General features: G+C 32.5%; 3 protein-coding genes across 6 annotated transcripts; 2 read left to right on the top strand and 1 right to left on the bottom strand.

Moving 5' to 3' along the window:
- The first annotated feature begins 1,695 nt into the window (after positions 1 to 1,695).
- On the top strand, positions 1,696 to 10,646 carry SFC (ARF GTPase-activating protein). 2 transcript variants are annotated; one of them, XM_020695880.2, is made up of 18 exons: positions 1,696 to 2,270; positions 3,151 to 3,227; positions 3,929 to 4,029; positions 4,767 to 4,837; positions 5,458 to 5,520; positions 5,990 to 6,034; positions 6,594 to 6,659; positions 6,775 to 6,822; positions 6,917 to 7,012; positions 7,088 to 7,345; positions 7,474 to 7,605; positions 7,706 to 7,930; positions 8,074 to 8,160; positions 8,236 to 8,571; positions 8,964 to 9,109; positions 9,220 to 9,304; positions 9,503 to 9,975; positions 10,078 to 10,646. In XM_020695880.2, the coding sequence occupies exons 1-18, from the start codon at positions 2,226 to 2,228 to the stop codon at positions 10,190 to 10,192; spliced, it is 2,469 nt and encodes an 822-aa protein (XP_020551539.2). In that variant the 5' UTR covers positions 1,696 to 2,225; the 3' UTR covers positions 10,193 to 10,646. The 2 variants fall into 2 exon arrangements, with proteins under 2 accessions (XP_020551539.2, XP_020551538.2); XM_020695879.2 differs by having other exon boundaries at positions 1,697 to 2,270; positions 9,211 to 9,304.
- A 5,328-nt stretch (positions 10,647 to 15,974) lies between these two features.
- CRN (Protein kinase superfamily protein) lies at positions 15,975 to 18,991 on the top strand. Its single transcript, XM_020695881.2, has 2 exons — positions 15,975 to 17,530; positions 18,072 to 18,991. The coding sequence occupies exons 1-2, from the start codon at positions 16,653 to 16,655 to the stop codon at positions 18,379 to 18,381; spliced, it is 1,188 nt and encodes a 395-aa protein (XP_020551540.2). The 5' UTR covers positions 15,975 to 16,652; the 3' UTR covers positions 18,382 to 18,991.
- A 4,836-nt stretch (positions 18,992 to 23,827) lies between these two features.
- Positions 23,828 to 25,939, bottom strand: LOC105168477 (tRNA dimethylallyltransferase). Of its 3 annotated transcripts, none has more exons than XM_011088575.3 (7): positions 25,620 to 25,936; positions 25,389 to 25,506; positions 25,282 to 25,325; positions 25,035 to 25,145; positions 24,414 to 24,506; positions 24,195 to 24,301; positions 23,828 to 24,104 (listed from the first exon to the last, which is right to left on the bottom strand). In XM_011088575.3, exons 1-7 carry the CDS (start codon positions 25,709 to 25,711, stop codon positions 23,965 to 23,967), a joined length of 705 nt encoding a protein of 234 aa, XP_011086877.2. In that variant the 5' UTR covers positions 25,712 to 25,936; the 3' UTR covers positions 23,828 to 23,964. The 3 variants fall into 3 exon arrangements, 1 of the variants encoding a protein (XP_011086877.2); XR_016066678.1 differs by having other exon boundaries at positions 23,962 to 24,101; positions 24,195 to 24,269; positions 25,620 to 25,939; XR_016066677.1 differs by having other exon boundaries at positions 23,965 to 24,104; positions 24,195 to 24,269; positions 25,620 to 25,939.
- Positions 25,940 to 26,012: the final 73 nt, after the last annotated feature.

Raw genomic sequence — 26,012 nt, 5'->3', positions numbered from 1 at the left:
CTTCTTCGTTATTGTTTGTTTTGATGGAATTTTATGGACTTATCTAAATTAATTATCATAATTAAAAGTAAAAAATTACAATGAATAATAAGTAATCACAGCTAAGCACAATTATTGGCTGTCATTTCCAACATGCCAGGCAAAAATATTAATCACAGTTGAAAACAGTTTTAATTATAGTTAAAAATCATGACAAATACTTAATTGTAGCTAAATCATAACAAAAATATTGATTAACTGTGATAAAAATGTAAGTTTGCACGTTAATTTGTTAGAGCGATTGATGTTATTAGAGTAAATTGGAATTTCAACAATCAGTCAGTAAATTTTGCTTGAATAAAATGCCCTAAGATAACATGTAGTTATTTTTTTTTATAATTTATCAATAATTCTAATGCACATTTAAAGGTAAAATATTTAGTAGTTCTAACAAGTTAATCCTTTTATTTTTTATTTAACTATAATAAAATTAAAATTATGCACACAAATTGAGTCGACACTATTTGCTAGTTCAAATAAGATGTTGGAGGACAGAAATGTTTCGTCGCTCCTAAACTCAAACAATATGAGAAAGTAATGAAAATATACAATTTAAAACACAACACATTATAAAAAAAAATAATTCGCATAGGAAAACTAGCATAAAATTAAAATACTCCAATCAATTAAAATTAAAGTTGCTATATAGTACCACCATTTTGTAGCTAAATTATCATTTTAGAATTTTAGTAAAAAAGACGACTTGTTCGTAAAATTAAGAAATATCTCATTTTTTTAAAAAAAATTTTATGGGACCAAAAGTACAGAACTCAATCAATGGCCGATAAGAAATAGATAACCTTACTATAAATCATTGAATGATTAAATCATTAGGAATGTCGATGAATTCAAGTGGTAGGATTAAAGCCTCAAATCAAAAGGTGTGGGAGTTTAATTCATATGAAAACGTAAGCGTCGGTCTATTTTAATAATAATTTATTAATTTTTATTTTATTTGAACACAATATTTGATCCTAGATATGAATATATTTATTTAAGTTTTGATATTTAAATATGTAAAATGATGTATTGGTGAACGGTGTTATAAAAAAGAAAAGAAGAAAAAGACTAGGAAAAAGATTTGTGAAATTTGTGAGTGTCAAAAGTGTGCCCCACTGTCTGCTGTCTTTCTTTCTTCTCACACACACTGTCCTCACCTCTTTCAACAATAATTTTCAGGTTCCACTTCTAAACTTCTATTTTCTTTTATTTATATTAATATAAAAAAGTTCCAACTACATTTATAAACCACCATTATAGTATTTAATTTTTAAATATTTTAATTGAATAATTTTAAAAATTAAAATTATTATTATTTTTTAAGAAAAATAATTTTATAGATTTTAATACTATTATATTAATTCTTTTGTTGTATCTATATACTGTTTTTTTTTTTTTATAAATGTGATATATCGATTTATATATTTATTTTTTATAATATATTTTTAAAATGTAACAAATTATTATATATACGTACTAACGGTATGTTATGATGGCCAGTAAATAATAATAATAATAATAAATAATAATAAAATAAATAAATAAATAAAAAGAATAACAATGACAGTCTAAATTAGTGAAATTAAGATAAAAGAATGAAATTATTATTATTATAATTAATAGTTGAGGAAAAAGGGGTCTCCCCTAAAATTGGCACCTTTTCTTGATTCTTCAACAAAACATTCATCACTTCCCAAAGGCTTCTCCATTAACACACAATCTCACCCTCTCTCTCTCTATCTCTCTCTCACTCGGTCTCCTCCACTCTCACTCTTCTTCACTTTCCTTTCCCCTAGGGTTCGGGTTCGGGTTCCTCTGTTCTAGGGTTTTGTACCAACAGAATTATGGTTGTTACGCCCCATTTTAGTTTCCAATGAAAAAGTAGGGAAAAGGGAGAGGAAAAAAGAAAAACCACATTTTATATTTCAAGAAAAAGAGGAAAAAGCATTACAAGAAGTTCCTTTTTCTGTATCCTCTCTTGTTTTTTTCTGAACCTGGGATTTGAAGGTGGAGTTGGATCAGTGGAGGTCTGAGATCGGAGCCGGAAATGCAGGGTTTTTTGAAGATGGGTTTAAGCTTCAAGAGGCAAAGATCGAGTTTTTATCAGTCAATGGAAGTGTGATGTTAATTGAAAGTTGTCAAGTGAAGGAGCAGGAGAAAGAAGCAGAGTTATTGGGCTTGCAAACATGCATTTTGCTAAGCTTGATGACTCTCCTATGTTCCGTAAGCAGGTTGGTTTCTGGGATTTTTCTTCCTTTTTTTTTGGCTGAATCGATGATTTGATTTTCTTTTCTTTTTTCTGTCTACTCAAAATTGTAGTGAAGTTTATTTGCTCTGGCTTTGCTGTTTTTCTGATAAAAAAATAGTTTAGCTGCGTGATTTTGATTGTTTTGAATTGTTTTACTAATTGTTGACTGTGTGTAGACCAAGATTTTGATATCTTTGATTCCCTGTTTAATTTTCGATTATGCTCATTTCTATACTATTTGAAGAAATGTTGGCTTTTCTGGTAGGTATTACCGCCTAACATAGTAACATGATAGTACTATAGGAGTTCAAACTTTGACTATGAAGTAAAACTTGTTTGGTTGTGCAATTATATACAATTCTTTTTTCCAATTTCTCTTGGTCATCCCTGTTCAAAAAGAAAAAAATAAGGAAAGTTCATGGGACTGTGAACTTTTATTTGTTTCCATTATGATTCGTGATGCGCGAAGAAGAAGGAATTTTGCTTGTGAGGATGTTGAGAATTGTTGTTTTCTCATTCTTGATTGTCAAAATATCCGGATTTGCAGTTGAATTTTGAACTAACTGTAACTCTTCATATTAGAAAATTCGGTAGAAAATGATTTGCAGATATACCCTTCTTTTGAAGAAAAACTAAAATTATTGAACTATTGAAACTTTTGCCTTTCTTTAACAGCTGATCCATTGCTCCAGTATATTTGATCTCATCCTATTGGCAATTTATGAAGTGGTCTTAGATATTTTATCCACATAACTGCAATATGATTCCATTTCCTGCTTTTGACATTAGTTCTTGGTGCTTGATTACCATTGTTTATTCTTTTTGGTAGCTTTCTAAGAATTACGCCATGTTGGTATGAACAGATACAGACCTTGGAGGAAAGTTCTGAATCCCTAGGGGAAAGATGTCTGAAGTTTTACAAAGGATGTCGGAAATACACGTGAGCACATAGTTGTTTTGTTTCAGCCTTTGTGGTCATGATGTTTTCATATAATTTTTTATGGTTATATGTTTAAAGATATCACTAGTATGTAACACTTAGTTTTTTACTTGAGATATTACCACTGTCTACTTTATGCCTGCTTTTTTATTTTTTAAGCATATGGTTAAATATGATTACGTCTCTACTTTATTCAGTTTCAAATGCTTTTAGTAATTAGTGGTAGCTTGAACTCAAAGCCAATAAGCTCTATTCTGACTTATCCTAATGATATTCAATTTTTGTTTCCATAAAGTTGTTTAGTTCACATTATGGAATTGACCTCAGTCAACAACAAAACCATAAAGAATTGACAAAAGTGTGCATTTTGGTTTTAGTTAGCAAACTATGTGGTGGGGTTGCTGAAGATTCTCTATCGTTTTACAAGCTTTTTGTGGTGTTAATTAAGATTTCTGGTGCCAAATAGCAGTGGAAGGCAGTTTTAGTGTAGTCTAACAGTTCACAGGAGTGGCATCCATTTAATGAAATAAAACTTTGACTTTAGATAATGGGAACTGCTTCACTGTTCTAGTAAGCACAGCATTCATCTATTTCTCAGAGGCTGAAAATGAAAGAAAATTTGCTGATCTTGGACCTATTCATCCTATATGATTCAGTGGTTCTGATAATCTTTTACTGTCAACTATCTTGTCTGCTTGCAGTGAAGGACTCGGTGAGGGATATGATGGAGACATAGCTTTTGCTAGTGCACTGGAAACTTTTGGTGGGGGGCATAATGACCCTATTAGTGTTGCCTTTGGAGGTATAAATGACTGTTCTATATGTTTCTTTCTTTTGTTATTTAGATACACATTATTTATGATTGAAACTTCTGTTCACACAGCAATAGAACCTAGTTTCTCCTAGTGTCGTCCCCTGTTGTGTACATGTGTTTTGGCAGTCACAATTCTGTTGTAAAAAATGTATATGCTACATCCTCATGTTTCTCTTGTCATAAGTCTATTTGTTTAAGTTGCAGTAGGTACAAAAGCCTAGTGGCTTGAGTATTTGTAACAAGTTTTGTGGTGAATAACGTTTAACGAGGATGGGGTTTTCTTGGTGTGTGGGCTGGTATTCACGATGCCTTGTCCATGGAACATTGGTAGCTGATGATGTCATAGCTGTAGGAAGATGTTGTGGTCGTTCTTATTTCTTGAGTTTCTTTTTCCATTCTTAAGTGATGCTTGACTGTGGGATTTCAATCGGCTAATTCTCCTTAGTAGACACTGTTAGTGTGCATTGATAATTGAAGTTAGAACTTCAGCATTGTTACAAATGCTTAACTACCTGAGGGAGATAATTGTTATGGTTGTGTCCGCATTCTAAACTTTTCTTATTCTGTTTTGGCCAAGTGCTTCTCATCTTTTGGTTTGATCTTATTCCGCAGTTTCATTACCTCATGCTATTGATGAAAGGTTGAATAATTTCATCTTTTATATTGGCAGTTTGAGTTACTGTCAGTATAGTTGATGGTATTAATTTGAAATCTGATACTTGTAGGTCCTGTCATGACAAAATTCACTATTGCACTGAGGGAAATCGGAACATATAAAGAAGTGCTTCGATCTCAGGTAAGTCCATTTTGGTTTGTGTTTTTCTGGCTGGTTGATGTCCTTCGACCAATAGAAGAGTTTTATTTATTTTAGAAATTAGGGACGTAAGGAAAGAGGTTTTTAAATTTCTTTACGTTTTTGGTATGCTTCTTTAGCTTAAAAGTATTTTAAATGCTGCAAGACTGCTACTATTCCCTTGTAGTTTAGCAGTATCATAGCTGTTACCAAATTTATCACATGCTTGCTTGCTGATAATTTTATTTTCATGTGAAGTTAAAATGTTGATTGACTTTCTATGTATTTAAATGGCCTTCCAGAAAGTTTTTTATTAGTTATATGTCTTTCTGATTCTGTTTTTATTTTTTTCTCTAAGCATAAAGTTTCGGTGCAGCGACATTGTGTAGAAGAACTGTTAAACAACATTCTTTTTACATCTTTGGTTACTGTTGAGAAGATTTCTTCTTTTATTTTTTCTTCCCTCACAAGGCTCCTGAGCTATAATATTAATCATTCTTTTTTGCTCAGTTAGTCTGTCTTGCATGATTCGATAAACGAGTAAAACTGAGACAAACACATGACAAGCAATGTATATTAACTCCATACATCTAATTGATTGGCTGCTTTGTTTGTCTATTCAGGTTGAGCACATGCTAAATGAGCGTTTGCTGCAGTTTGTGAATTTAGATTTGCACGACGTCAAGGTACCATATATCTTAAGCCTTTTGCAGTTAAATTAGTGCCATCATCAAAATTTGTCGAAAAAGTTATGTGAAGAACTACAACCACCATATATTGGTAATCGGTACCTCGGAGATGTTAGTTCTATTGTAGTTAATTATATATAAACTGCTGAGACATCTCCTTATTTAGATAAGCCATTTTCTTGTTGGACCACCTGATGAATGAAGCCATGGTAGTCTTATTTCTTAGGTCCAGATTGATACATCACATCCTGCTTCAACTTAAACGTGTCGCCTATATTCCATTTGATGCATCAAATTTCTGTTCTAGGCCCAGATTGTTTTATGATTACCTTTTTTTAGTTACTTCTACGTGTTTCCTCAATTGATATATCACTCTGGATTTGACATGTCTCCTGCATATGCTTCATGCATTATCTTTATCTACTTTTTCTTCTGGTAATTTCCACTAATGGACATTAGTATGCAGGAGGCAAGAAAACGCTTTGACAAGGCCAGTCTTCTCTATGACCAGGTGATATTTCATTATGGCTCCTCCATTCTTGCTTTTGCGTTTAGTGTACCTAAGCCTCTGACTGGGCACCTTGTGGGTTGAAGGGTTGGAGTTGGGTGGTTTGCTTTTTAGCAATGCCTGCAACCAGATAAATGACATTTATGAGCTATGGAATGAGTGGAACAATATCAGTGGCTTAAAATACCAGAATACATTACTTGGATACTTGTTGGTTTCCCTGTTTTGATGAAAAGAAATTCTGTTATAAAATGTCATTTGGGGAGTTGGGCAAAAGAATTTCTTTATTGCAATTTTGGACATTTCTTATCCACACTTTAATTACACTTAGTTTAATCTGCTGATCTGTTGTGTGAGGAGATCTGGATTGAATTATAAATGGGTGTAAATGAATTCTAGCTATTTAGGCTAACCATTTACTTGAAAGAAATGATGAGTATGAGATAGTTGCTAGCTGAGCCCATTACACCTGAGCCATGCTAGCTATTCCTGCCCATGTGATGTCAGTGGCATGCCAGTGTTCTGCTAGTATTTAGTTCTAATATGTAGGATGTTGCTGCAGGCTCGTGAGAAGTTTTTGTCATTAAGGAAGGGCACAAGAAGTGATGTAGCAAATGTCCTGGAGGAGGTAAAACATGACATTTGGACTAAGCAAGCTAAATTATGAAAAGTGCATATTGAGTTCCTGTGCTACATTTGACTCACTTTGCTACATTTTCTAATGTTGTCTGGAATGCATCCAGGAGCTTCATCATGCTCGGTCAACTTTTGAGCAGGCACGCTTTAATTTGGTGGGTGATATTTCCACTTTCTTATTGTCACTATCTCCTGGCAAAATGTGATCTGTAAACACACATGTTCACCATTTGAATGTTAATCATCCAGGTAACTGCTCTATCCAATGTTGAAGCAAAGAAAAGGTTTGAGTTCTTGGAAGCAGTTAGTGAAACAATGGCTGCTCACCTTCGCTATTTTAAACAGGTAAAGCTAAATGGTAACCCTTTACTCAATGTTGCTTTCATTTTCCAGCTCCTCTAATTTTTGGGTTTCATGCAGGGTTATGAGCTGTTGCATCAGATGGAACCATATATTAACCAGGTCTCAACTTATGCCAAACAATCAAAGGAGAGGTCTAACTATGAGCAGGCAGCTCTTAACGAGAGGATGCAAGAATATAAGAGACAGATTGATAGGGAGAGCCGGTGGTCTTCGAATGGTTCAAATGGATCTCCAAATGGAGACGGAATACAAGCAATTGGGAGGAGTTCCCATAAAATGATAGAGGCAGTCATGCAATCTGCTGCAAAAGGAAAGGTCAAAGAGTATAACATTTAAGATGACCGCTGAATTGTATTATATGTTCTTTGATTCTTTTTTGTTTTCTTTTTTATTTTAATTTTTATTTTTTTGCATACCAAACTGAAGCCTTAAAGATTTTTCAGGTTCAAACAATTAGACAAGGCTATCTTTCAAAACGGTCGTCAAACCTGAGAGGTGATTGGAAAAGAAGGTTCTTTGTTCTTGATAGTAGAGGAATGCTGTACTATTATCGCAAAAGAAGCAGCAAACCTTCGGTAAGTGGATATTCAAACCATGTTTTGTAGTAAAAGGAGATGTCGAACCTGTTCAAGAGATCGTCTCTCTTTAACCCCATGAAATATCATCTCATTGCAGGGGTCTGGCACACAACTTTCTAGTCAAAGGAATAGTTCTGAATTGGGTTCTGGATTGCTCAGTCGGTGGTTGTCTTCTCATTATCATGGTGGAGTGCATGATGAGAAATCTGTTGCTCACCACACTGTGAACCTGTTGACGTCAACAATAAAAGTTGATGCAGACCAGTCAGATTTAAGGTTCTGCTTCCGGATCATCTCACCAACAAAGAACTACACATTGCAGGTCTGCTGTTCTGCCAGTCAGATTTCAATTTAGTATGCCGCTTGACATCTCAACATTGTATACTTTATTAAATATACATTTGGTAGCCCATTGATGGTTGATAGTTTACATGGCTAAATTTTCCCTTTTGCTTGTCAGTGCAGGCGGAGAGTGCCCTGGATCAAATGGATTGGATTGAAAAGATTACAGGGGTGATTGCGTCATTACTGAGTTCTCAGGCCCCCGAAAGGGTAATAGGTTTTGCACTTTAGCCATCTTCATTCTCTGACATTCTAATAACTGAAAATTTGTTATTATTGATTCAGTGTTTACCCGCTAGTCCAATGGGCAGTGGTCATCATCGATCCACCAGTGAGAGTAGTTCATTTGAAAGTGCTGACTATGATCATGGAGCAGTTGAAGAATACACGTCTGAGAGGTTTACCTCTTTGCATATAGACCGTCCAGTGAGAAGCTCACAGCAGCAAAGAATGGGTTTAAAGAGCGAGAAGCCAATTGATGTATTACGGAAAGTGTGTGGCAATGACAAATGTTCTGATTGTGGTGCCCCTGAACCAGACTGGGCATCCTTGAATCTGGGCGTTCTTGTCTGCATCGAGTGCTCTGGTGTCCACCGTAATCTTGGTGTGCACATATCTAAGGTATAGGAAATACTGGTGGTGCTACTGATACATTCTTAGTCTTATGAGTATCACCAGTGTCCAGTACATGATTTATTGGTGGAGAACTTGCTGAAAATACATACTTAATGGTTGAAGTACATGCACTTATAGCTCGTAATCGTGAACAGTTCTTTAGTCTTCATCCACGGATAATAATAACGCCTTAGCATCAGGACATTGCTAGCTGAATATACTTTACTCTTTTACACCATATTTCTATGTCCTTGTCAGGATAGGAGTTGAGGTGGTAAGATATCTGTGGCTTTCACAATGTCTTTCTTGGGTGGATAACGGTGATCTATAGTGATAGTTTTTGAAACGTTATGCTTCATTATAATATGTTGTATTCATTTCGTTGCTTGTCTCTGCAGGTAAGATCACTGACTCTTGACGTCAAAGTGTGGGAGCCATCTGTTATAAATCTATTTCAGTCTCTAGGCAATACCTTCGCTAATTCAGTCTGGGAGGAATTGCTGCAGTCAAAGGGGGTATTCCAAGTTGATCTTGGCCCATCAGGGTAAATCTCCTCTGTTGTTCTATATAATTTTAATGTGCTCACTTGAGTTGATTTCAATGAAAATTTGTTCTATGCCACTTATCTATTCCTTCTCTGTGAAGCTTGTACAGGACAAATAAGCAACAAATGCTTTACTTCAGCAAGCCCAACCCTGCTGATTCAATTTCTATAAAGGAAAAATTTATTCATGCCAAGGTAATTGTCTTGTCGCTCTTATTTTTGTCCCTGAACTTGTATTTTCATTACCGTCTTCTTTAAATGCCAAGTTGTCTCCAAAATTGGGTATAAAAGTTATCTATCTGGTTTTGTTCTCTTGGTGATGTCTGCTTGTTGATAACTTTCAAATTTGCTTTCTGATTCGTGACTGTGCATATGCTCTTTTCTCCACCACAGTATGCAGAGAAACTTTTTGTTCGGAAGCCCAAGGAAAATCATTTGGTGGCACAGCAGATGTGGGATGCTGTTCGTTCCAACGACAAGAAGGCCGTTTATGGGCTCATTGTGAACTCAGAAACAGACGTGAATGCTGTATATGAACAAGGAACTAGTAACTCTTCTCTTACGCTCGCCAAAGTAATGCTGATGCAGGAGCAAACCGCCCTCGATCCCTACTCCACTTGCTCGGAATCCCAGGTGTTGCACAAGAGATTTTCGGGTGCGAGCACAAGTGAAGGCAATAATAGTATCGACGATCTTGATGGATGCTCGTTGCTTCACCTTGCTTGTGAAACTGCCGATATTGGAATGATAGAGCTTCTTTTGCAATACGGTGCTAACATAAATTCTACAGATTCAAGGTCACAGACTCCTCTTCATCGGTGTATCATTAAAGGCAAAACTGCACTCGCGAAGCTCCTCCTCACAAGGTAAATATGACACTTTTGAAACATATCTGATGAATTATCTGTCATTCATGTGATTCTACTTGCATCCATATTCAAATTCATGGAGCTTCTTATGCACTCCAGGGGAGCCGATCCGCGGGCTGTCGACGAACAAGGTAAAACCCCTTTTCAGCTTGCCATGGAGACGAATTTTGATGACAGTGAGGTTCTTGGATTACTGGCGGAGCCACATGAATGATGAGATCACTAGAGAATACAAGTACGGAAGCAAGGTAGGCAGTGTCATCGATTGGGGTGTCAGGAGTAAGTCTCGTGTAATTACATGTGGTAGCTTGCTCTCCAATTAAGAACGCCAAGCGCGAATCTGGGAAACGCATTTTCAAGTGTAAGTTGACATTGAAGTCGGATGTGCATGCGTGCGTGTTAGTTTTGATGTTTCATCCTATGGTGAGAAGTGGTGGGAGATTTTAGGTGTGAGGAGACTCTTGTAATATAATGTTGATTTTTCAGCCATATTTATATTTGTTGAGGGTTGTGTTTTTGTTGTGTGTTGTATGTAAATGGGATGGGATGGGATGGGTTTAGGTTTCCTAGTGATAGGATATGTGTGTGGTGGTGACTGTGAGGCATAACTTTGGTGTATACTCTTTTTAGTTGGAATCTCAAGTACAAGAGTTTTTGCCTTTTGCCCATCTATTTCTCACCTTCATTCTTCACACTTTTGGGTTAGGTGTTGCATGCATTTTTCCTTTCTTTAAAGAAAGTTTATCAATCATTTGTAACATTTTAAAGAGATTATAAGTTGATCCAAACATGATCATAGTTAAGTTTAACAAAAGCACATGATTTTTTCCTTTTAATGTATGGAAAAATGATGAAATTTTCATTAGTTACTCATTTATGTATTTTCAACTGCGCCTTAATAGTCCTTCATTTTTGTCAAGTATATCTCATTAAGGTTGTTGAGAGCTTAATTTAACGGAATCTAAAAATATCAAAATTCCTATGTTAGTCTTCCATAAATGCCATATAATTCATATTACAAAGGAAATGAGACCTTAACTATTTTTGACAATCACACTACTATTACTCCACCTTAATTTTTGAAAAATATTTCATTTTTCCCAAAGGGTTCTGTTCACATAAAATTTCGTGTATGTAAAACTAGATTGCAAGACAACAAATAATATGGACAAATGAGATTTATTAATTGACGTATGAGTGATGTACAATCTCTAAATTCAAATTGATTTGCACTTGCTTGATTTGAAAGATTTGATGTACTTACTAAGAATATGAAATTTGACACTTGCCTTCATTTGATTGGCCAAAAAATTAATTAATTATTTACTTTAGAAATTAAATTTGATTAACTTCTCAAAATATAAATAAAAAATTAATATTTAATATATTATTTTCTACGTGGTGCAATTATATAGGGCACAAATTTAATTTGACTACAGTTACTACCGACTTATTTTTGTCCTTTATTCAAAGATCCAACATTTAATTCGAAGTTCCGGAACTAACTTTTAAAGAATACATAGTTTTAATTAATTTCTTTTATAAATATAATTTTTTAAAAAATAATTTTTTTTTTATATTTTGAAATTAATGCTTCAATCACTAATAAATAACAACAACAACAACAACAATAATAATAATAATGATGTAAAGAATTATTTTTTATTTTGAAGTTAATTGCAATTTAGTCCTTCCTGATCATCTTAAAAATAGCATTTTAAAACTTTCTGATCATATTAAAAATATGATGATTGACATGATCATCTTCATACTAGTTGCATATATTTTTGTAGTTGTTTAGTTGCTGCATCTACTAAAAAAAATCATGCTTAAAATAATAAATCATGATGAATACCATTCAACCACACAACACTGTGATAGAGCCGAAACATATGTTATGGCTAGAAACTATGGTAAATATTTTAATTATAATTAAAATCATGATAATGTTTTTAATTAATAATAGTTAAAACTTAAGTTTTTGCATTACTTCTATTTATCGATGGTAGAGAGTATTTATAAGGGGTATTTTTACTAAGACCAGACCACCTTTTGGTCGGAAAAAGTGACTGGAATTCTAGTTAGAAGGATGAGATTGACAAAAATATAAAAAGAAATTGAATGATTTTGAAAATTGTTGAAAATATGGGGACTAAAATAAAAATAACCATGATCAGATAAGTTGTTAAGGACACGTGGCGTCACGGAACCCAAATAAAAACATTATGATTAAAAATGGTACAAGTTCTCGCATAAAGAGATTTGAGAAAAAGGGAAGAAGCGCAAAAACACTTTTGGAGAAAAGGAAAAGCAAATTATTCCACATAACACGCTTCCACCATTTTCTTTTATATATAAAATAAATAAATATAACTTGTGAGTTCGTATTTCAATTAAAAATACACCAATATTTATTTTCCTTTATATTAGTTTATTATTATAATTTTTGTAGTAATTTTATTGTCGTGTGATGATATTAGCCGCACAGTACGGAGCATTTGCATATATATAAATAGATAAATACAGTATAAGTTTTATAAAATAAAAATTAATATACAATTGAAAACATGTCAAGCAGTTTGACACCGAAGAATAAATATGATGTTATATTGACGATCAAATCATGATGTTGATCATTCAAAATAAATAAGTAATTATATTTGTATAAGTATTTATAGTTATGATTCATTTTAAATTTTGGTGTAACGATTTTATAATTTGTTAATTATGAGTAAAAGTAGATATTTCTTTTTATATTAGTATATATTAATGGAAAAAAATTGATATTCATAATGTAATAACGTAACTATAAAAAATAATTACATAAAGTCATTTCTGCATAAATTACCGTGCAGTGGCATCGACGGTGGGAAAAATCCGTGCAGGAATTATGCGGTGGGGATTAGGCTGTCCTTCCTTGAGCACAAGCTTCGATGTTTCGCTTTCGGCTTCAGACAGGGACAACCAGCTAAGCTATCCTTCTGCCTACGTGTTTGTGGGTCCCACCCCCACCCCCACCCCCTTTTCTCTCTCTCGACACGGGAAAAGTATATATAATCTTGTCTATCTTTTCTCTGTACGTCTTTTGAATATTTTATTACCAAAAAAATCTATATATATTCCCTTCATGCAAATTTACTTGGAAGATAAGGGTTAAAAAAAACGCAAGGGCTAAATTATATTCTCGGAATTTAAATCAAATTATGTCAACATCTCATATTAATTATAATAAAATTCACATACTAAATGCGTAATTCACATCGAACCCTTCTTCACAATAAAATCCTATCACTAAAAAAAATGGCTATTAATTACAATTTTAATAACTATGGACAAAAAATTATAATAAATAATTTTTATTGACTACAGTTAAATAAAATCGATGTGAAAATATAGACTTTCAACAAAAAATTAGTTATTTATCATGGCATTTACTCATGACAAATATTTGAGCCCCTTTCGTATATACTACGGTCCACGGTCAACAACCATTGATTAATGATTATTTACTATGACTATTATATTTTTAATCAGATAATTAATCATGGTTAAATCTTGAATTTTTTTAGAGTGTAGACAAGTATATATGAAATAAATTGAGTTTGGCACCTCCTTAAGGAGTGTGATGTATCATGTATATTTGAAATTGTTAGGTTTGCTTAGGTGAGATCCGTACTCAATGGATTCAAATAAGTCTCGGTCAAGTTTGGTTATCTAAATATGCCACTTACAATGTAAGAAATTGTAAGAATTACATTGAAAATATATTTTAAAGAATTTTTTTATACCTAAATTAGTGAGGTCAATATGAGAAATTTCAGATTTGTAAGAATAGAATACCCAAGAAAAAATTGTATTTAGGGGTATGAAAGGCTTATATTTATAGAAATTTTTAAATTGTACGATTTTCACGTGAACCGCATGTTAAAAAATGATAGGGTGGTGAGCATAATTTCATACATATTCGAGTTTAAGTTGGGTTAGGGTCAATTCGGAATAATTCATAAAAGGACAGGGATATTGCCCTATTTCGTAATTAATAGAAGAGATGGGGGCATTTGGTGCATTGACGATCTTCAGGTGGTTGCCTCCAAATGTCACACATATTGTAATTTTACAAAAGATAATAATTACTTATATAATTAAATTTAATTTTAAAAATATCAATGTAATTTGTCTTTACAAAGCATACAATAAATTTTATTACTGTTCTGTTATATTGTATGAGTTTTCTAAAACCATGTTATTTTCAATTTCATGTTTAAAATGTTATGATCTATTGTTTTGATACATTAATAATAAATAGGGATAATTGCATTTAGACCCCCGAATCTGTTAATTATATATACAAATTATTCTTATTTTTTGTGTGATTATAGAAACTACCCCTGACAGCCAAAAATTACAAGTAATTAGACGTTATGGCGGTGTATGTGTAATTTTTCAAAAAATAAAAGTAATTTGTGTAAATTATCTTGATGTTTTTAGTAGGTGTACATGTTTACAAAAACATAAGTAGTTTATATAAATAATATTGACGTTTCTAATTAAAAAGACATGAGCAATTTATGTAAATTAACCATAATTAGAAAAATGTAGATGCAATTATCATAATAAATATTAAGATAAATAATTCTATTATATACTATCTAACAGCTATAAAAAGTTCAAGTCCCAAAACTCTCAGGTATATAGTAATTGGTGATTTATTATTTTAATTATTATAAAATTATTTCATGTATATTATAAACAAACAAAAATGCTTTCGCAATATAGTAATGTGGAAAAATAGGTGAAATATTCAAATTTTTACATGTAAGAGGAAGGCAAGAACAATATCCGAGGTCTAATCATTGTACCATGTACAAAAATATTAATAAGAGGCGCCCATAAATCTTTTTCTCCCTTTATTTATTTATTTTTATCTCTTTTTGCTTGACATAAATTACGATGAATTCTCTTAAAATTTATTAAAGTTACGAATAATTTTTAATTTAAAATAGTATAAATATTTTTTTAAAATTTAATCACCTTCTAAAAATACCTCTTACAATGACTGTTATAAGGTGGTATTTATTAAATAATTATTAAAGATAATTACACCCTTCTTTTCTGAAGTTTGGTAAAATTATATGTAGAATTCATGTGATTTGAGAAATTACATTTAATACCCATAAGGTTTACTTTCATATATCAAATAAGTCATTCTGTTAGTAAAAAATTATCGAATTTGTTGATATTAACAAAAAAATTGGATAAAAAATCCGTATTTAACTCCCCTGGTTAACTTATTATTGATTTATCGTAGGTTATATAAATCTTTTTATGATCAAATTATTCTTATACATCTTCACAAGTTAATGCATATGAGAAAATATATTTTCACTGTTATAAGAATAGTTTAGTAAGAAAAAATTATTTGATCAGTAATAAGTCAATTAAGAATAAATATTAAATTTCATTCATTTTTTTTTGTTAATATCAATAAACATTCAATTTTGATTAATTAATGGAATATTTGTTAGATAGTTGCAAACCTCAAGGGTATTAGATGGAATTTTTTGAACTATAAAGAGTCTACATATAATTATACAAAATATTAGGTGAGGCGAGTGTAATTATCTTTAATTGTTAATATCAGGACATATTTATAATTTTTTAAATAATAAAAAATTAAAATAATTATGATAAATTCAGAAAAATAAATTGTAATTTACCTTTTTTTCTTTTCAAATTTCTGATGAAAATTTGTTCATCATTTTTTCTCTAAGACTAGAACTTTTATTTTTCTCCCTAATTATTATTTTTTATTTTTATAAATTAAATAATATATTAAGTTTGATCAGTATATTAATAAAAAATAAAATAAAATTATAATAAATTCACATCAAATAAAATAAATCATTGAATTAAGACATCATTAGTTTTATTTTTATTATTATTAATTTTGTTTTTTGGGGGTTTGGGTATCGAAAAAGAGTGAGATACTGAAGTGGAGAGACTAAAGCGGGTGGGCTCATTTCTGTTCTTTCTTCTTCTTCTCTACTACTTTGCTAGCACACGCGTTCACACCTAACATTAACAAACACTTCGTTTGTATGAACAATTTCTCATTCACTTCAAACTTTTGTGGGTTCTTTTTTTTGTTTGAGAAATTGTAATGTTCTAAGTTTGAAGGAAGAAAAGTAAGAGAAAAAAGGTTGGGGTGGGGGTGGGGTGGGGGAGAGGATAGTGTAGGCAGAAAAGTTGGAATATGTGATGTAATGTTTCCCTTTCTCTTCAATGTGAAGATTTTTAGTCTGATTCTTGCACTGTTTTTTTATCTCAATCAAATTTTCCCAGTTGGTGAATTGGGATAAAGTTTGAGTCTTTGCCCATTTGGGCCTCCAAGATTCCTCTAAAAACTGTTAAAAATTGGTGGTTTTCTTCAAGAATGTGGGCTTCTTCGCATTTCTTGGGGAAATGTGGTTTGCTTTCAGGTTTCTGCTTTATTCCCAGGGCTTGAAGTTCTCTGCTCCTTGTGTGAATTCTTGAGCCCTTGAAGAGTTTTATGTTTGGTTTATCACCTGTTTTCAGCTCTATTTGTGGTGGGTTTTAGCATGGTGAGGGCTCTGTTTTGTTGCTTCAAGTTTTGCTTTCTGCTTTGATATATGTGACAAGGGTTTGAGGTTTGTATGGAGAGCAGAGGAGTTGTGCTTGGTAAAGCCCTGTTAAATATGTTTGTGTTGTTGATTTTCTGGCTGAATTTCGTGGCTGCTGAGTGCTTGGATAGAATGAGCAAACATGTCTCAAGTGAGAATTCATCTCAAGTTGAAACACCCCACTTCAAGAATAGGTTCAGGCGGATTGTTTTGAGCATAGGTTTGGGAGTGGTGACAGGGCTGATTTGTGCCCTTCTCTTTGCTTTGCTGGTCAGATACTTTGTCAAATACATAAACAGGACCCCAATTCTCAAAGGCCCTGTTGTGTTTTCTCCCAAGATTTCTCCCAGGACACTTAAATCAGCTCTTTCAAATGAACCCCAGCTGCTGGGCTCAAGCTCCTGCGGGAAGTACTATAAGGCTGTTCTTGACAATGGCCTTACCGTTGCGGTCAAGCGACTCGAGCCCTTTACAGGTACTTCCCCCGCCGGGGTTCAGAACAAGGCGGTGAAGAGGAAAATACAGCAAGAACTTGAGGTTCTTGCTGGCCTTAGACATAGGAATTTGATGAGTTTGAGGGCTTATGTATGTGAATCTGGTGGATACTCTTTGGTTTATGATTACGTCCCGACCGGAAGTCTTGAAGATGCAATGAAAAAAGTAAGGGAAAATCAGTTGGAACTTAAGTGGGAATTCCGTCTTCGGATTGCTGTTGGGATAATTAAAGGGCTATATTATCTTCATTTCGCTTGTGATCCAAGAAGATTGCACTATAACTTGAAGCCTTCCAATGTAATCTTGGATTCTGAATTTGAGCCGAGGTTGGCGGATTGTGGATTGGCTACAATTATTCCCAATTTTCATCGAGCAGCATCTGGCTATAATGCGCCAGAATGCTTCCAGAATTGCCGGTATGGAGTTCTGATTACCATTCATTTTAAAGTTCTATGTGTATATAATAAGAACATCAATCACTAAACAAGAATCACAATACCATAGTAGCTGGTTTAACTTTTGTAATGCTTAGAATCAGCATTTTCTTGGATGATTAATTGGTATCAATAGATGTGTAATCTATTAAGATGAATGATGCGGGACAACTTCAAACTTAATTTCTGAAACATCAACTTAACTTGATTCTAGATTGATGGCTTCTTTGGTTTGCAAGTTTCCCCCACAAATTTGTATTATATTGGCTTGGTTCCTTATTTGGTTGCTTGAAGGTTGAATATGCTCGATAACAAACTTCGGACATTTAAAGGTGCTTTAAGGTAGATCTCTGTGTTGATTAGTCATACAGAATATCGGCTTATTAGCAGCATTTGTAGGCAATTTTTCCCTACTTGATCCTTTGTTACGTCGTTCAATAACTTTGGTAATTATTGGAATTATGTTTTATTCTATTTGTGCAAGTGTGTATTTATTTATTCATGTATATTTTATGTTTGGCAGGTACACTGATAAGAGTGATGTCTTTAGCTTTGGGGTGATACTGGGCATTCTATTAACCGGTAGAGACCCATTGGATCCATTCTTCAGTGAAGCAGCCAGCGGAGGAAGTTTGGGGCAATGGCTCCGGCACCTGCAGCAAGCAGGTGAGGCTCGGGAAGCTCTAGACAAGAGTATCCTTGGCGAAGAAATGGAAGAAGAGGAGATGCTAATGGCTGTCAGAATCGCCGTCGTGTGCCTATCCGACTTGCCTGCCGACCGCCCCTCAAGTGACGAGCTCGCCTCTATGCTCACTCAACTCAATAGTTTCTGAAGTGCATGATGATTCTGGGTGCCTTCATATCTTCTCGGTTCTTGAAGACTGCATAACAAAGAGCTTTTGGTTGTTCCCCCGGCTACCACAGGAACAAGAATTGCATATAGGTTTGCCGGGGAAGCAACCGATAAGCTCCAGCCACGGTCGCTATCCCCTCTTCGGAAGTATGGTTTCTTCACGTCTAAGATGCACAGACGGAGTAGGCTTGGAGCGAAATACAAGACATGTTCATGGAGTTGTTCTGTTGCTGAGGAAGTTGGATGTGAATTCCCTTTGAAATTTTGAATGGTGTGGAAGGTTGGAGGGAGACATGTGCATTAATGTGGTTTAGTTGGTAATGGTGGTGGGGTTTCTTTACTTTGTTTTTGTGTGGACAGCTATTTTGGGATCTCATGTCCTTTCACATTTTCACCCATTGCTCACAATCACCTCAAGGAATTTTCAAATTTTGATATCTGTTAGAGATGCTTATTGAGAGAATTTCTGGGTAAGTTTGTAATATCTTGAAGTTTTTGGTGGAATTTGTAAAAAGAGGGATTTACAAATTTGAAAGTTAATATGCTATGATCTTGTTAATGTCTTCAATAAGTTGGGTGTTGGCTTGGAAGTTTACTTGTGAATTTTTTTATATTATAAGCCTCGTTCTGTAAAAAATATGTATATAATTTTTTATCATAGTTGAAAGTAAAAAATTATAGTAAATATTTATAAACCATGAGGGCACGATTACTTAATTATAATTAGTTATTACACTTGTTGACAAGGTCAAAGTATTACTCACAGTAGAAAGTTATGCTAAATATTAATTAATTAAGATAAAAATTTAAGTTTTCATATTAGTTTTGTTTAAAATTACTAAAACATATTAAGATTCTATAACTTTTAAGTCGTAATTATTATGTTGTAAGGACTAATAAATTCTTTTGTAGTATCAAATTTGGGAAGTGCACACCAATCCCCATCGTATATCAAAGTCTCCAAAATTTATTGCACATTATCTTTAGTGCTCATAAGTCAGTTTTATGAATTCTGGCCGACACACATAACATAGGCACAATCTTTGTCAAAGAATTTGTGGGTTCCACCCTTATTTTTCTATTTCCGTAACAAAAAAATAAAACAAACCAAGGGTGAATAGTTGCTAATTTTCAGATGAAGAAAAATTTACTGCAATTGAAACATCTATACAAAAATTGCCCTGTATATCTTTGTAGCCATGTATAGAAAAGATATACTTCAACTAAGAACAAAGATGAAGCCAAATTTATAAAATTATTCGACATTTCTCAAATTTACGCTGTTATCTCTAGAGGTTTGGCGTAATTATATGTAAATTTTTGTGGTTTGGAAAATTATATTTAGTTCCCCTAACGTTTGTCTCCATTTATAAATTTTACTAACAGATGGATCTATTTGTTGGATGTAAACAAACATTAGAGGTATTACATATAATTTCTCAGACCATGGGGGTTTATGTATAATTATATCAAACCTCATGAAGGGTAGTGTAATTATCTCTAAAGATAATGCAAAATAATTTGAAAAGATAAAATGCTAGTTACGCCTTGAAATTTAATGGTGTTAATAATCAACTATGTTTAATGTTAACTCAGGTTTTTAAGAATAGGGGGTTGTAAATTTTACCGTAGGCAAAGTATGAGGGGATAAAATGTAATATATCCTATTTTTGAGTCCATATTCCCAATTTGTCATAAAGCAACTTCAATGGCCCATGGGTCTAACTCCATTTATGATAATTGATGGTTATAACTTATAAATCAATGATTAATTTGTTATAAATTATCCTATTAATAAATCAAATATTTGTTGACTTTACAATTATGGGAAAAAATATTAGGACACCTAGGTCCCGTATACTGTCCTTTAGTAAGTTGCATAAGCAGTTCAATACACTTTAATAAGGTATTTATTTTGCATTATGGAGGTTCGAATCTAGTCCAAGAGTCGATACTAATTACTATTTGGTCAAATTCAACATGATATTTGATGAGTCTGGTAAATTTAGCATCTTTCTTTTAATTAATTAAAATTTGTAAGAATATATTTATATTTATCAAACTACTTGAGTTTAACTTGATAAAAAAAAACTGATTTAGATTCAGACAGTTATTAATGAAGCGAAACACAAATTCTACTTAAAATATGTTAAGAAATTCAAATAAATTGATTTGCTCAATATCTTATTCAACTTAAGTCAGATAGTCAACGCCAATAGGTACCGTAGAATCGGGGCAAGTTCGATATGGTCAAATTCATGTTATATTCAGTGTTTTTTTCTATTAAGTGTATAAATGATCGTTATAATATTTCAATGTATAAAAAAAAATAGGATAATTACATACATTAATACCATTTGATCTATAATTTATTTATACAAACTACTGTTATTTTTTGCATAATTATAGAATCATCGATGACAATAAAAAATATATGGGTAGTTTATGTAATGATATTGACGTTTTTGGGGGGTGTATATGTAATTTTTCAAAGAGCACTGATGGTTTGCATAAAAAATATTAATATTTTTTATGGAGATATGCTCATTTGTTTTAAAAAAAAATAGGATAATTTGTATAAATAAACTATTAATCAAGAAATATAAATATAACTATCCCAAAAATAAATATGTGACAATCATCCAACTATCCCAAGTATTAAATATCGAACATAGCATCTGCAGAGGGTTTAACAATACTTCAACCAAATTTGCATGTAAGTGACAAAATCTCTCTCTCATCAAAGAACATATATTCTTAGCATCTAAAAAGTTAATAAAGGTAGATTATGAAAAGGATTAGCCTTTACTTTTTTGACTGTCACATATTCGGAATTTGGAATTAACATCTTCGGATCTATAATCTGGAATTGGAAATGCCTCTTCAATATTCCATCCATTTATTTTTTTTCTTTATTTTTCAAAATAAACAATCAATTATATTTAATAATAATAAAAAAAATTGAACTTGCTGCAAGCATTGCAGTTAGAATCCAATACCTTGATTACTGTTATGCATGGCATCTACTTTAATAAATCGAGTAATATATCGAATCGATCAATTCATTAATATACTTTAGAGGTGAATGCAGTATTAGAAACTACTTCAAATTTTGAATAAGTTTATTAGAATGGTAGTCAGGCATAGTCGATGTATGTGCAAATTATTAAAAGAAATATTTGTATTTTTGTCTCTAGTTATAATAATATATCTATGATAAAGTAACTATTAATTAAATTCAGTTTTTTTTTTAGAAAAATATTAATTTTCTAGGTTGTGTGATTATAATTATGAATGGGATGCAAGAAAAAGGACACATTAAAATTTCAAAAGATTTGAAGCAATTGTAAGAAGTAAAAAAAAAAAAAAAAATCTTATGATGTAAGAAAGATGTTAAGTGAAATTATTAAATTAAACATAAATTGATAACTTCCCTTTGAAAAAATGATGTAAAATATGTAGTTATTTTCATATGAATTAAGAAGGGTATTTTAGTACAAAAATATCACTAACACACCAAAAGACCATCACAATTTATGCCTAATACATTTCCAATCTTCTTGCCAACTCTCATTAGGAAATCCTGCAAATCATGTACAAGTTGCGTCGCTGTTATTTTTTCAGAATGAAGGAAACAACCACGTGATAGACACGTAATTTTTTTCTGTCAAATTTTTAACAAAATTGGTAAGAGGACTGAAAGTGAGAAGTCTTTAAAATTATGGGATTATTTTCAAAAATCTTGTAAGCAATAGGAAACCTATGTTATAGGTCCCAACATCAAAGATCTCAAAGAATGACTCCAACTCTATTCTGCAAGCTGCAATGCGACTTGTATATTAGTAATTGAAGCACACTCGATAATTATGTGTAACTTAAATTTTATTGAATTTATTTAATCAAATGAAACAGAAAGAAAATAAAATAATAACTAATCTAAAATACTAAAATGTTTTAACTTTAAATATACATCAATTAAGAAAATTATTGCATGGTGTTATTTTTTGAAATTACATTTAAAAATTTATTTACTTTTTTACTATTTTAAAATTATAAAATCGTTTTAGCATATTTGACGTGTCGACCATTTACATCTATAAAAATTTATGACAGATTAGAAATTGTTTTCCTCCCGGTTTATTTCATTATTTCAAATTCCTAATTATAAATCTTTTGAATTTATTTGAATTAATTTTAAGTTTAAAGAATTTTGAATTATCCGACTCTAAATTTAAACTATATTTTATTAAATAGTGATGGACTTCAACTTATTCTAATCTGTAGTTATTTGAATTTTTTTTCTTAATTTCTTCTCTCAAAATTGAATTAAACAATTCGAATGAAATAAAGAATAATATGAATGCTAAAATCAAGATGTAGCATCCAAGATACAATATTGCTTTTCTTTAATATATATTTATTTAAGAAGAGAATAAAGCAGTAAGCATCTGATACCTTTGAATTGCATTTCGAGTTGTTCTTTGGAGAAAAGCATTTTATGCCAAAATTTAAAGCAGAGAGAACATCCACAAGATGTAGCATTAATGCTGTTAAAACTAAGCCAACATCTGTAATGATGGATTCGAATATGAGGGAAGAATTCTGAGAAAGGACACCATATAAAAAGAATTTAAAATTTATTAATATTTAATAACATATAGTTTAAAATTAAAATTAAAGTATTTAAAATCCTTTGTATAAGAATGTTTGTTATTAGAAATTTGAAATATGCAACTTGAAAAGATTGAAGACTCTCATCCTTGGATTTGAATCATGATTTTTGTGGACTCAACTGTCAGAGTAGAATTTAGAATCCCATTAACGTGTGGATATTGATTTATTGTAACAGTATGTTGATTAATTAAAAATATTTGATATGGATCGGATTATCGTAGTTGTTGATTAATTATAGATATTTAATATGGAGTAATAATTGAAATTTATAATTGATGGAGGAAGAATTACATCAAGGGCAAGAAGATGAAGAGATGAAGACCACAGAGTTTTGAATAAACATATAATTATTAGATTAGGCTTAACAAGGAAATTATGTCCATATATAGATAGTTGGTAGAGGGGAAAAAATGATTATCAGAGCCTTTTTATAGAAATGAATACAGAGAAAGAATGTTGGTTCTAAGCTACATGCCCATATGCATTATATAAATGGGAGACAATGGCAAAATTCCCAATCCCAAATAGTTCAACTATCTCCAAACAAATTGCACTTCATATTATAATGGGTGGTGAAGAGAGGGTTTAAAGTGTGAGCTTAATAGTTGAGGAGGGTAAGGTACTAAGGTATAACTCACATTTAATTTCAAAGAATAACACAAAGCCTATAATCAAGATTATCAATCGGACATGGATGTTGCAAGTATGAGATGAGCTCTTGGTCCTAGTTTCAGCCACCAACTCTGGTGAAGTTAAACAAACAAACACTAAAACTACTTCGATATATATACACTTGGTGACTACATTTGGAGATAAGTGAGATATAACAGTATCCTCTTCACACAAAATCTAATTTGATCAATCAAAAAGGAGTAATTTGGATTTTAGTTTAACATTCTACTTCTTCAAGAAGATCCTCAAGTACCAGATTCTGAAGTGCAACGGAGTACCTGGCAGACCTCGTTCTCTTTGTGTTTGCAGTATCCGAATAGCTTTTCTTCAGAATGAATGATCCCACACCATCACCTTCTACAACAAAATCAAGAAAATATCAGATGGAAACTACCCTGGGAAGGGATTTGGTTATTGCTAAGCTGCACCTCAAACTTGCCGACTTACTTTGAATTGTGTAAATGCAGGACACCCATCTCCTGTAGATATAGAGCAGTCTCAGGGAGTCACCTTTGTGAGTGTCTGAGAATAGAAGTTCACAAGCACCTCTTTTACTGTCATGGTAGAAAGTTTCACTCAAATAACTGAATTTTAGGGTGCACCATACTTCGTAACAATGCCAAAGAATATGGTAAAGAACTAGATGTTAATAGAAACTTCGCTCACTTAAAGTGATCAATGGCATTACGACAAAGTGCCAAGACTCGAACCATTGCCAAGTCTCTTCCTCGAGGGTTGTTGTACCTCTCTTGGCAAGTCCTTTAAGAAACCAAATCAAGGAGCTTATTATGTTTCTCAAGTATCAATACTGGAGGACTGAAACCAGAATTTGGAGACATTACACCAGATAATATGTAGATATTACTAGTATCTGAAAATCCAGAGAAAATAACCAAATTTGATCAAGGTTTGTTTCAATTTTCCGCTATCCGAAAGACAACAAAGAATATCTTAATAGTTTGTCTATATGTTTACAAAACACAAAGTTGATTATGTCTGAACGTATCTTTATTTATCTCACAATAATACAAAATACAAAACAAAACACATAAATGACTCCCAACACTTACACACTTGTCTCTATTTCTCTCTCTCTACATCTTTCAAAAACAAAGAGAAACAACTAAAGAATTGAACCAGACAAAGTAAATCTTTGGCCAACTTCCTTATCTCTAAAACATCACACACATCAGAGATGCCAACACCTAACAACAGAATACACAAAAAAACAGCTACAACCACGTAATGAGGACATATCAAACTAAACTGGGCAGAGAAAAGTTTTACCTTTCGTTAAAGAAATCAGCAAAATCATCGATAATAACTGAAACAGGAAATGTATCATGCAAGTGGAATGCAGCAAAATAGTTCTTGATCCCTTCATCATCATCCACATACCTTTAAACAAATGTAACACAAATTGTAACTACTAATCGACACAAATTCAGTTTCACCAACAACAACCAAATCCTTCGTGTACAAAAAGAAAAAGAATTTTACTAAGGAACAGAGATAAAGGGCATTTTTTACTTACTTCATTTGAATTCGTTGGAATAACTCGGAAGAGGGATCAACACCCTGGAATAATTAGTTAAGAAAAAACCCAAATACAAAAGGAAAGAAAAAGAAAAACTGGAATACCTGAGAGAGGAAAGGAGGGCAGGTTTCTAGCCTGCGCCGGTTGCACAGGATAACCACGGCGCCATTGCTCTCCGCTGCGGAGTTCAATGCGAACTGGAACAGCAGTGAGGTTTTGCCGCTGCAGAAAATGAGAAAAATCAAACTTCAGAATTCGGATTAATCAACAGAAAACTGAAATCAAATAAATAAATAAAAATAAAAGAGTAAAATCTTTTGGTTGGAGATTGTTACCAAGAAGGCGGGCCCGATAGAAGGGTGATCGGGTGGGGTGATTCGGGGAGCTGGAAATTTGGCTGGCGCTTGTAAAAAAACCTCTCCACCATTTTCGCTGATTGGAAAACAGAGTTACAGCTTCTCAGTAGTTGAATCACAGAAAATGCAGTTGTTGAGCAGTCGAAGCAAAATCCAAAGCAGAGGCGCAAATCCCATTGTGATGATACCAACAACAAGATTAAAACATCATCATCATCATAATCACCATCTTCTTCTTTTGGGCTTTTTGGTGTGTGCAAGAGTACACAATAAAAATTTCCTCATAGTTGTAATGCATGGTATTATTTTTTAAATTACTAGAAGTCGTGTCATGTCGAGCTTTATGCATATAATAAATAATTTTTAAAATTT

Source organism: Sesamum indicum, linkage group LG8, assembly GCF_026168435.1.
Source record: "Sesamum indicum cultivar Baizhima isolate 11 linkage group LG8, ASM2616843v1, whole genome shotgun sequence".
NCBI classification, from domain to species: domain Eukaryota; kingdom Viridiplantae; phylum Streptophyta; class Magnoliopsida; order Lamiales; family Pedaliaceae; genus Sesamum; species Sesamum indicum.
Note: the sequence above shows the minus strand (reverse complement) of the source record. Positions and strands in the feature narration are given on the sequence as shown.